This window comes from Hirundo rustica, chromosome 6, assembly GCF_015227805.2.
Source record: "Hirundo rustica isolate bHirRus1 chromosome 6, bHirRus1.pri.v3, whole genome shotgun sequence".
NCBI classification, from domain to species: Eukaryota; Metazoa; Chordata; class Aves; order Passeriformes; family Hirundinidae; genus Hirundo; species Hirundo rustica.
Genome location: NC_053455.1, coordinates 45,152,907 through 45,165,295, shown reverse-complemented (window position 1 = coordinate 45,165,295; position 12,389 = coordinate 45,152,907). Strand labels below are relative to the sequence as shown.

General features: G+C 43.6%; 1 protein-coding gene across 1 annotated transcript in view; it reads left to right on the top strand.

Moving 5' to 3' along the window:
• The first annotated feature begins 1,947 nt into the window (after positions 1-1,947).
• The window catches only part of LRP5 (LDL receptor related protein 5), a 133,436-nt gene continuing 122,994 nt past the window's right edge, over positions 1,948-12,389 (top strand). The window contains exon 1 of the mRNA XM_040066760.2: positions 1,948-2,136. Coding sequence (XP_039922694.1) covers positions 2,049-2,136 — 88 coding nt within the window. The 5' untranslated portion in view covers positions 1,948-2,048. The remainder of the gene's footprint in view (positions 2,137-12,389) is intronic.

Genomic DNA, 12,389 nt, shown 5'->3' with positions numbered 1-12,389 from the left:
AGCTGAAAGAGAAATTGCTGCTGCCTTCCAGCAACCTGTGGGCAGACTCACCCCTCCACATGGCTTGGCACTGGCATAGGAGCGATGGATAGGTCATCTCAGCAGCTGATCCCTGATTGTTAGGGGCAGGAAGGGCAGGGAACCCAATGGCCCTGGTACCATTGAGGTCATCACAGGACAGCCTGGCCATCCCTGCAGGCACACCAACCTGTTTTGTATATGGCCCCCAGGCTGATTAGGGTTGGGGATGGGATACATACCCCACTGTTCCCCACTGCCTGCTGCAAGTGCAAATGCTTCATGTGCCCTTTCTCTGCCTCTAACTTCAGTTAACCCCACTTACTGTGATGCCAGGACTGCTGGGTAACTTCCAAGATGCAGGAGGTCAGACCCATCAAAAGTGAAGCCCAATCACTGTCTTCAACAAAGAAATCTTTCTTCCAGTTATTTGTCTGGTGTTGGGCAATTTCTTTAAGCAGATGCAAAACAAAACCCTCATTCAGTTGGTGTTCACACAAAGTTTTTCCATTAATGATTTACAGCAGCCTAGATTTGGGTTCCAGTTTGTTACAGATCTATCACCAAAGACCAATATCTCCTTTTCCTGCCTTCAAGGAAGTTAAGATCTTTCTAGGTTTTAAATGCTACCTAGAATGAATCCTCTTTAAAACACATGTTCTCTATATGTTAAACCAGAAGCAAGAGAGAGAAGAAAACCTTTCCTTTCCCCTTTATAGGTGATTTGCAATGCCAGCACTATGAGCCTTTTGTAATCCCTTGAAATTTTAAACTGTTTTCTGAGCTGAGTTGAATATTGCTGACTTTAGAAACAAACCAAAGCAAAACACTCGGCCTTTTCCCTTTCAGAGGACGTCTGACATGGAGTAACCGACAGGACCTAAACCAATTCTTGAATAATTGTTCCTGGTATTTGAGTTGGGCAGGGGTCCATGGGACACCAAGAAGAAATCTCAGCTGCTGCACTAGCACCTACAGCAAGGCAGCTAAATTAGTACCTGGCAACCTGGAAGTCGCTCATCTCTGACACGTAATGAAACTGTTAAAATGTAGCATCCATTTGCTAAGTGCTTGCTTGTGATTTATGGCTCCTGTTCTGAGTCTTGCAAAAACCGTTTAAAGGGGATGCCTGGCGGACCCTCGTGCTTTCCACCTCTATACAAGGCCATCTAGCAATCCTTTTTCTTATTGTCAAATCAGTGTCAGCACAAGAACACTGATGCCCAAAAATGGGCACTTAATGCAAATTCTTGACTTATGCCGTTTGGTTTTATCCCTCTGAGGGAGGCAGGGGCAGTATCTGGCCTGTGAAAGGTGCGGGATGTTTCAGCGTGAGCCGAGTGCTGCTGAGCCCTCTGTACCTGGCCCCGGCATAACGCAAGCCCCGTGCCACAGTGCAGTTTCTGCCTCTTTCCTGGTGGTAATGTGTTTATAGGAGCAGGTGGCATGCTTAACAGGGAGAGGGAGGGGAAGGCAACAAAAGACTGCCGTTGAATGCGTTTTTCTTTGAAAACTAGTGTTTTATAGAAGAGTGACTTAATAAAATGTTTGTTTTGGTGGGAGGAGAAAGGCAAGAACGAACCCACATTCGGGAAGAAACAACCGGACCCAGAAAAAGAGGCGGGCGTCCCCGCTGTTAACTTCCCAATCCACCAGCGAAAGGTTGCTTTTTGAACACGCAGCGAGCCATCTTCTCCAGCCTTCCCGGCTGGTTCCGGAGGAATTGCTCCCGAAGGAACGAGTTAACAAGATAAAGAAGAAAGCCCCGGAGCCCCACCTCCGCCCCGCGCGGCCAGGTGTTCCCACGCGTGGGACGGTGCGCCCCCGCCCGCTCCCGGGATGCGGTGCGAGGCGGGATCCTCCATCCCAGCCCCCTCCCTGGCGGCGGCGTGAGGAGGAGGAGGAGGAGGGTCGGCTCCGGCGCCTCCCCCCTTCCCCGCCTCCCTCCCTCCTCGCCGAGCGCAGCGCCCCGAGCATGGAGCCTGCCTGAGACGCTCCGTGCGCTCCGGCAGCTGCTGCGGCGGCACAACATGGAGGCGGCGGCGGCCCCGCCGCTGCTGCTGCTGCTGCGGCTCCTCGCCGCCTCGGTGCTGCGCTGCGAGCCGGGCTCGGCCGGCGGTAAGCTCTTCGGGGCGTCGCGGGGCCCGGGCCGGCGGGGAGGCGAGCGCCGCTGTCCCTTTTGTTGTCGGACTTGGGCAAACTTTCCCCCGCGCTCCGCCGGGAGTGCGGCGGGGAGGGGCGGGAGCGGGGCCAGGCTCCCGCGGAGGGAGAGGACGCGCACATGGACGAGACGGGCCGGGAGGAGGACGGGAGGCTGCCTGCGCCCTCTCCCCCCAAAACTATTGCTCCTCGCCCCTCTCTCCTGCAAAAAGGGTGCGCAGGAAAAGGAGGCCTCTCCTCCCTGTTCCCTCGGGACATATCCCGCTGGGGGGACGAGGCGGCTTCCCCTCAGGGGTGGCTCAGGTGAACGCGCACAGTTGCAAAGCGAGAGACAAAAGTCGCCCACCCCCCTGCCCCCCCGCCCCCGTCCTTCCGCGGTCCCGGGCAGGGATTTCTGTGGAGTTCGGAGGGGTCGGTGTCGGGTGTCGCTCAAACACTTGGCCGGGCCGGGGAGGGGGTGGGGGGAAGGCGAGTTTGGTGCGTGTGCCCTGTGTTTGCCCCCCTCGCCCCGACTCCGGTGTGAGGCTGCCGGCGGGGGTGGCGCTGCGGCGGGCACCGGCGGGAGGCGGCGGGCGGGGGTCCGGCCCGGCCCCGCGGGCGATGCCGGAGCCGCAGTCCGAGTGCCCCGTCCCGGGCACGGAGCCTGCCCTCCGCTTTCACTTGGCCGTCCCGTTTTTGAGTGAGTGTGCTAATCCTTTTAAATGACAAATAAACGGAGGCGGTGCTGTGCCGGCAGCATCCGTGGGGAGCGGGCCGGTGTCCGTTCCTCCTCCGTTTCTCCTGCGTGCGGCTTCGCTCCCGACTCTGGCTCGCCCGAGACGGGGAGTTCGGGCTGCATGTGCAAGACTTCGGGTTTTTTATGCTGCATGTGGTCTGCTCGAATACATCACCTCGGTGCTTGAGCAAACCGAAGCCTGGTTGTTGCGATTTCCTAGGTAGTTTAGAAAACTCGGCACTGTGGCCAAGGCTGTCAGAACATCACCTCAGGGCCTCTTTTTATTAGGCCACCCACCTTTTCAAACCTCCTGTAATTATTAGAACTGTCATTTAGAGCAAGAAAACCAACCATTTTCTGCTGGCATCATCAGTCTATATTTTTAGTCGGAGCTCTCTGTGGGTGTGTATTATGCACTGCTTATTCTGTCTGGATTATATCAAAAAGATGCCCTTCATATCGCAGGGTCCACCTTCTCCATGCACGCTGCCACAATCTTTTAAAAATGTATCTGAAAGCCTGAAGTGTGGTTTGTTCCTTTCTGAACACTTACGTTCAGAAAGGTGTAAAGATGTTCGCTTTCTGACTTGACTTCATTCTTGACTGAATGAAGCTGATGTAGCTTTTGGGGGGTTGGAGGGTGGAAAACGACTTCTAGGATTCTTAAATGAAGGCTCCTTAAAGGATTTCCTTACATTTACTTAACAGGCTCTGATAGAAAGGGATATTTTTAAAAAGGGATAACTTTGCATTTGGAATTCTTAGAAAAATAAGAGTTCATGATAAAACTAAGGAATAAGTTCCAACTCGGAGTTTGGTTTTCTTTCACCTCATTTGAGAGACAGTGATTCATTTAATATAGTGTATGTTTGGTATGAACAGTCACCTTCCTTAACATGCGTGGAAGAATTCGGCTACAAATGTGCCATTTTTGATAATTAGTTAAGGAGTCTTAGTTATAGATCTTAATGACATTGCCTCTGTTCTGCCTGCTTAGTAGGAAGGTTTTGTTGTGGTGAACTGGACAGTACTTTTAAGGACAGTTCACCTCTCTTTTTAGGAGGAGCATGGATGTGCACTATGAGAGGCTCTCTGTGGATTTAATTCCCTTTCTGAGAATCTCTACTCTGTAAGGAGATGCCTGACTTTTAGCTATTAAAAGTATTTTGATGTGCTTATCTTACAAATATGTAAATGCATCTCTGCATGATTGGGGATCTGCTGGAGCTTCTGCAGCGCTAAAGCTTCACTGAAGTTTGGCATGTTATAATAGATCTTGAATACTTTGACTGTGAAATAATTTTGCTGTAGAGCTAAGTTCTTGCTCTGTATGTGGTGGTGTCAGGAATGTTTTTATTTATGTGGCTTGAAATAATGATAAACCTGTTTCAGATATGAAACAGTACTTGACTAATTTCACTGTGAAAAGACAAAATGATCATTGCACTTGGTTCTTCTTTGAAGGGAGGAATTTCTTGCTTATACAAAGTATTTATTGTTTTTTCATTGTTGTGAAAGTACTGTAAGTTCTGGATTCTTACCACTGCACAGTGGGTATTTCATGTGGGGGCCTTAAAATGTTCAAGTAAGTTGAGATAATTCTTGCTTAAGAACTATCTCAAGCAAGAATTATTTTTACTTCAACTCGCAAATGCTTGCTTAACTGCGTCTTGTAATGCACTTGAATGTTTCCCAAATTCATGAGATTGTATCTTAGTTTTCTTTAATGTAACAACTATTTGCCTGATACCAATGAACACAGGATACAGAAGGGTGAAGAGAGAAGTGTGGCACAGGGAAGTGTGAGGGTTACAAATCTTTGAAACTAGGCATGGGGCACGAAAAAAGAGATGCATTTGACTAAAATGACTTTTAATCCATACTGTTTTCCTGAGATAACCTATAGCTAGTGAAACCTGTTGCTGTGGTTAAATGTACAATGTAGCCGGAAAAATCACTTACTAATTGTATGACAGGGAAATGTGCTGTGTAGGAGTCCCCAAGTGCATTTCAGTGTCATTTCAGTCAGTCTGTCATTGATTTAGGGGGCTATTTTCCTGGTAACTACTACTAGCCTGATGTGAGGGTCTGTCACAAATTATGGTCATAAATCCTCTTGAAATAGTGAGGAAATAATGAAAGTTCAGGTTGACTCTGAAGTTTAAGTTAATACTTTCAAAGTACTGAGTCTTCTCTCTCCAGGGAAAGTTAAAGGGGTTTAACTTTAAGTTAAAGGGACTTAACGTGTCTTTAGATATGCTATGTGGCCTATTTTGTTACTATTTCATTTTAAATTAAATTATTTAGATTTGTTCTAAAGCACACAGAGATGCTTTAAAATCACGCATACTGTAGATGTCTGATATACGTAGATCAGCATGACACACAAAGTCAGTACTTAGAAGAACGTGAACGTATTTCATCAATGCCCCAGTGTAAGTTCCACCCTTGCCTCTTGCTGCTTTAGCTTAAGATTTTATTTTTTTTTTTTAAGTTGTTTATAATGTAGTTGTTAGTAAAGTAGGTTATGGGTTTTGTCCCAGCTGTAAATTTTCTCAGTCCTGCGTGTTTCTTGAATAAGGCAAGCCAAGGTAACTTTTTAGCAAACAAAAATGGTTTCTGGGAACTTGTTATCCTTTAGTGTTAGAGTAAGATTTGGCAGTGTAACAAGAAATAAAGGTTACAAAACCTCTCCTGGAATACAGACACACCTGACTTACTATATAAGAGTGTCTACTGTAACTGACTCTAGTTAAAAATTAACCAGCAGTATACATTTCAAAGAAACTCTCTTTTTGTCAAAACAGAAATAAATTTCACTTGGTTAATTTCAATCGGTGGTGCTCTGAAACAGCTATAATGATAAAGATTAGTTTCATGTTAGATCAGTATTTCTTGTGAGCTTGCTGTATTGTATGAAAGCAGCCTGCCATCTTGAGACTGAGGACAATAATTAATTTTTAATCCCTTCTTAGAATGAAGAGAAAGTTACCTACAACACCTCCTTTCTAATAAATCCTCTATCTTTCCTTATGTCTTTAACTCAATGGCTATTAAACATTCAGAATGTTTGGCTTTTGTAAATTCAGAATTTCTCTTGGGAGTTGATGTGGCTGAAGAAAACCCCACAGTGCTGAGGATACTTGAAAGAAATGGATGTTATTTTCTGCTCAAGACCTCTGTGGAGAACTCAAACAGGTACCAGCCTGAGCTTCACGGGAGGAATGGCAGTAGAACAATTATTCCCCCAGGTTCGTGGCACAGGCCAGCAACAATGCAGCTCTACTCTGCACAGTGGAAAACAGCATTTTCCTTAGATTTTGGGGCATGTCAATTGTGTTTTTTTTGTTTTTTTTTTCCCCTGTTCTTTCTGACAGGACGTGTCTAACAGCACTGCAAGTTCACTTAGGACAGGAGCAAACACTTAAGATGCTGGCTAGAGATGCTGGCTAGCCAAACCCGTGTGCTGTTTGGACACAGAGGTCTTTCTGAAGGAGGCAAAGATGTGCCATCTCCTGATAGCTCACATCTGGGACTTCTTAACTGGTAAAAGTATTCTGCAGAGTCCTACTGCCCTTAAGTTAGGCTATGGAAAAGCTTATGATAGAGTCAAAGGATATTTTTAGCAATTCTTGAGATTTTGTGTGATGAAACAGTTGTGGTGAGAGCAGGAAAGAAAATGGGAACGATGTTCCACAAAGTATTGTTCAGTACAGCTGTTTGTTAGGAGCTTATGGGCCAACAATTCTTCTGGTTTAATCTCTCTCAGAAAAAAAAAATGGATTGTGGAACTAAGCAGTGTCTCATCTTCGTGGTTTCTGTTTACTAAAGATTGAAAATATCTGTTAAGCCACACAGTTGTACTGAGGAGCTCCAAAGAGTGTAAGGAATTGGTGGTGGGCTGGTAAGGGTGTTGAGGGTCTTTGTAATAAACAAGATTTCTAATTTAGCTGTTCTTTCCTTTATTCTGGCTTGACTCACACTTTGCCTGCCAGCAGGGACAGATGTAAGGTGTCATTTTGTATTGACATTAAATCCATGGGCGACTTTTGCAAGGATGCCAATAAATTGAATGCCGCATGCTTGATTTAAATTGGTGTGTTTCTTCTGGATGGTAAAAGTGTTAAAGCAATTGAAACTGTTTTCAAAACAGTAAATAATTTGTGGTGTGTTAGATTAACTTAATGGAAACAGCCTACTGGGAAAAGAGAATTCTTGACTGTAAATCAGCTACAGAATTGTCTTCATTTCACAGTATGAAGGCTTTTTGCTCTTGCAATAAACAGCACTGGCAGCAGATGCAGTAGTAAGTTCTTGGTGAGATTGTCGGTGGTCTGAGAAGCTCAAGTGTTGGCATGTGTGTTTAAAAATGTGCTGGTTAACAATATAATAATTGCTGAATTCTGTTTGGCACTTTTACTTTCTGAAATGCTGTATGTATTTTTAGCTAATTCTGAATGTTCTGCAAGGATGGCATCTATTACTTATCTATTATACATAAAGGAATTGAGCTTCCCCAGTTAAAGTTCACATACTTTAAACAGTAACAAAACTTGTCTTTGTGGCAGGCAGAATTTTTGAATTCTGGTCTTTCTATTGAGACTGTAGATGTAAACCAGGTAATTGTTGAATAAATCAATTGTGGTGCTCCTGAGCTGTGGGGAAAGGTGGTGCAACTGGGGAAGTGAATTTGCAAATGTGTTAGGGTGCAACTCTTCCCCTCTGCTGTGGAAAGTAGAAAGATGGAAATTGTATTTCTGGTTTTTATTTGGTTACACACAGGTCTTGATTTTCATTTTTTTCTCATGATTTCATGTTAAAGGGCATATGGTGTTCTGTGAAAGTGTAGTGCTTTTAATTTGGTAGTTCTGTCCTTACAGGACACCTGTTGGCTTGAGTTTTTTCTGAGAGGAGATAAATGACTGAGTTACTTATCTTGACATCTCTTCATGTCTTCATCTCTCATGTGGCTCAGAATTGATAACATTTTGTGCTGGTGATTCAAGAGGTTCTCTCTTGCCCTTTCTTTAAATGCTGTGACCGTATATTTAGTTTATTTCACCGTGTTGTTGCATTAAATGTGATGCATTATGCATTTTTTAATACAGGTTTTTGGAAGTGACTTGTTACACGTGATTGCTAAGATGATAAATTAGCCCTGGGGGATTCTTGATCCTCAGCCTTCAAGAATTAGACTGGAGGTGGGAGGGGACAGTCAGTAGAGACAGAAGCTTGATCCCTTCTTTCTGCAGTGTTTTTAAGCATAAAGCAAGGCCAGAGAGTGTGAACGGGTGTTGTCTGCTTTGTGTTTCTGCACCTCTGGGCAGATGAGGAGTAGCAGTGGATTGAATGAACCTGCTTAGAGAACTTCTTGGCTTTGGGGTTTGGCAATCAAATACTGTTACTATAATGTGATTTTGCAGGTGTTCTTTTTCTTTTCTGCTATTCAGTGCTGGTTTTAACTAAATCAAAAGGAAAAGGAGTAGAGAATCTGAGAGGACTCAGATGATGAACGTGTACTGTGCTGCTATAATCTGTTGGTTGTCGATACATAATTTGAGAACTTCTATGGAATTCTGTATGCATTTATGGCTTAAGCCATATACTCCAGGGCTTGAATTAGGCACAGATTATGCCTAACAGTAGTAATATACTTAAATCCTGGTCAATTACTTCAGCCTGCCTTCTGTGGAAATTGTGATTCCAGTTTCATGAATGCTTTTTCCAGGCCTTTTTTCATTTTTCATTAATTTTGCACAAACACATCATTTTCTGTTCTTCCAGACTGAACTTGTACTAGCTGGGCTTAAGAAAGGAAAAAAAAAAATATTTAGAACACAACTAATGTTATTAAATGGTGTGATTTGGTTTTGATTGTTATCACACAACATTACGCTGTAGAGAATGGCTATCAAGAAGGTCAAGTTGCTTCCTTTTGGCCTTGCTGTAAGAGGTGAAATGCTTTTTCAGCGGACTTTCTGTGATGGTGGTGATCAGAATTACCTTTTCTGTACTTTTATGTGCTCCAAACAGCTGGGTTGTGCACGGTGTAAGTAAAGATTTTGCAGGGCTCCCACCATGACACATCTCTGGGGGCTTTCTGGCTTATGCCACCTGAATCTTGATTTCTTTGTAGTTTTTTTTAATTTTGTTTGGTTTTTTGTTTTGTTTCTCAGACTTCCTAAATAACAAATCCTTTAAATCTGTTCCTTCAGGTAAGACTGAAGGGTATTTTTTGTGACATTAGGTGAGTGATCTGCCAGCTGCCTTACTGTTATAAGGTTTTGCTCCTTTGCACCCAGTGGGGTGCTTGGGCACTTTGTCGTGTTGTTTTTCTTCAGCCCGTCCTTTCTAGGGTGTTGTGAAAGCTGTGGCATGTTCCTGTGTAACCAGACTTTGTCTGAAGAGGCTGTTGAGTGTTGAAATCTCAGTGTGTCAGATTTTAGAGAGTCTTCTAAGCTGATTTCTCTAGTTTTAGTTCTAGAATTTGAACGTACACAATACTCAAGGCAACGTGAAAGGCCTTATGTCTTTACTGTAATTTTTGTTCAAGGGTTATTTTCAAATAACTAGTAAGGGACAGTTTCTACAAATTTTTGTGCAGATACAAAAATAAGATTTTTGGGGCAAAAAATGATTGTTTTAGAAGAACAATCACAAAGCCATGGCATTTGGAAATGTTTCTGCTGCATGTTTGTCTTCACAATACTGTTTTTAGTTCTGTGGTGGTTTGACCTTGGCTGGATGCCAGGTGCTCACCAAAGCTGCTCTATCACTCCCCTTTTTGACTGGACAGGGGAGAGGAAATTTAAGGGAAGGCTCAGGGGTTGAGTTAAGGAGAGTCAGAGATCACTCACCGATTACTCTTACGGGCAAAACTAACTCAGCTTGGGGAAATGAGCTGAATTTATTACCAATCAAATCAGTGTAGGATGATGAGAAGTAAAACAAGATCTTAAAAATACCTATCCCTCACCCCTCAATCCCTCACCAAAAATTTCCTGGTTTAATTTTATTCCTGATTTTCTCCTTCCTCCTCTCCAGCAGTGCAGGGGACAAGGAAAGGGGGCTGCAGTCAGTTCACCACACGTTGTTACCTACACAAGAATTTTTTTTTTTCCTTGTTGATTCCCCCCTGGGACACTTCCACCATCACCCAAGGGCCCAGCCTTGGCCAGCAGTGGGTCCACGCTGGAGCTGCCTGACATTGGCTCTACAGGACATGGGGGAAACTTCCAGCAGCTTCTCACAGAAACCGCCCCTGTGGCTCCTTCAATTACCAAAACATTGCCACACCAACCCAGTACAGGCCCAGTCCCTTAGACCAGTGTCTTGCTGATGCCAGGAGAATGCATTCTGAAACAGAGCTATCTTTTTATCTGTTACATTTCATTATGGAGGGAGAGAAAAAGCGAGAGTTTGCCTCTTGGATAACAAGCTGTCTCTGCTGATGAGAGTGAAGGATCCAAGGAAGAAAAGGAATGGGAGGGTATGAGATTTATTCTCTGTAGTATAACTAGGGAATGTCTGTATAACATTCTTTCTTAGCACTTGAGGCTAATACAAAAGTCAGTATGGTGTTTCTTGAACTTCTCAAAGCAGCAGAACTTAAAAACCAAACCCCTAATCCTTTGTTTTGTAGAAGGTGACACCTTTGGCCACTGAATCATAAATTACCCAGTGTTAGATGTATATTGGTCCCTACTTACATTGTGCATGTTATTCCAAGAGCTTTGGAGCTTTTGTGTAACTAGTTATTTCAAATTAAGTGTCACTTATGAATTCTGTCCCTTTAAAGATGTTTACTTATGGCCACCAAGTTTCCTATTCTCTCTGTTACCTTTTGCTTTGTTTTCAGTCACTGAAAGTTTTTCTTTTTAGAAAAAGCTAGAATAGAGTTGTGCACTCTATAGGAATGAATTTTGACATAAAATATGATACGAAAATACAGATAGTTTTACTTTTGCTTTAGATTTTTTCCCTGATTGCTTCCCTTCTTTGAAATTCAGCAGCTTGAAGTATGAGGTACTTAAGCATATTTTGTTTTTCCAAAGGGAAAATGTTTTAACCTCAGAAATATGTATTGCTGACTTACCTGGACGTGACTATCCCAAAAGATATAAAAACAAATTAAACTGCGGAGTTGTGTTCCCAAGTGGGAGCTAAGAGGATGAAAATGCACATGGGTGGCATTTTCTGCTTAGAAAGTCTGCCCAGCTGTGGATGATTTAAAAAAATCTATACATTTATCTGCATCTTCAAAAGCTGAGTAAAAGAAATACGTAGTTAGGGGGAATTTTGGTCTCTCTGGGTTTTTTACTGTCTGAGTGTAGTAGATTATTACTTATGTTCTAAATCTCCAGTTTGCAGGTGTTCAGTGATAGAAAGGGCATACTCCGAAACAGTTACACATGTGGACTGACTTAGGCAAGCTACATAGTGAGAGTAGGTAGGGTGTGGCTGATACAGGCAAAATTATAGTGGAGCCTCAATAAATTGGAATTGAATCATTTGCAATCTTTCCCTTCCCCTAAAACCTGTATGAACTTGGATTTTCGTCTCATCTGGCCCATCTTCAACAGCCATCCCATCCTGAGCCACAAACCCCCCTGTGTCGCTGTAGGACACGAAAGAAAGACAAAAGACTCCAAATATTTCAGAAGGCAAAGAGTATAAAAGGCATTATTGTCTAATTCTTACCACCTTTTATAAGGTGTTCTGATAAGATTGATTGGTGACTAGGAACAACACCTCTCTAATCCCATTGGTGAAACTAGAGAAACAGCAAAACACCTTCTGGAGAAAGGTTGATTTGAGAAAGGATAGTTATTTGCCAAGATTGTTTGGGGAAGAAGCTTTCTTGAGAACTTCTCCCTTGGGAAACAGTTAGCACTGCTAGCAGGCTAAAATCTCTTCAGACTTAGAAATGTCAGGCCCACACTCCTGACTCGATGTCAGCTGTGACTTTGGAATCTCTGCACAGGAGTAGAAGTTTTCTATGATGCTGTTAAAAAGGTGCACTTTTCAATTGCAAAATCCAGGTATGGGGACTTACAGAAGGAACCACGCATCCTCTAAAGAGTGGGGAAATATTCCTCGAGACTTTTTGAATAGAGTAACTGGATTCTTAAGGGTTCTCATAACCTAGTTTCTGTGAACATTGTAGCTATTGGTGAGATTTGGAGAAATGTACAGACACCAGCAAAAATGTGAGTGTCGGATATACTTGCAGTGAATAAACCATGATCTGCAGGTGTTCTGTAAGAGTTGCAGACAGCTGAAGTGAGCTCTGTAGCTTGTGTGTAGCTACCACACCGTTCGGTTTTCCTGGAGCAGAGACAGAGTTGCTCCTAGCTCAGAAAAATGCTGACCTAGGCAGAAGTAATCTCTTGCAAGGTCCTGGCTAGTTTATGGTGAAGTACTTACACAGGGAAAGGTGTGAGACTCTGGGGGGACAAGGTGGTGGTGGGGAGGTTTTCTTCATATGTGTGAACAT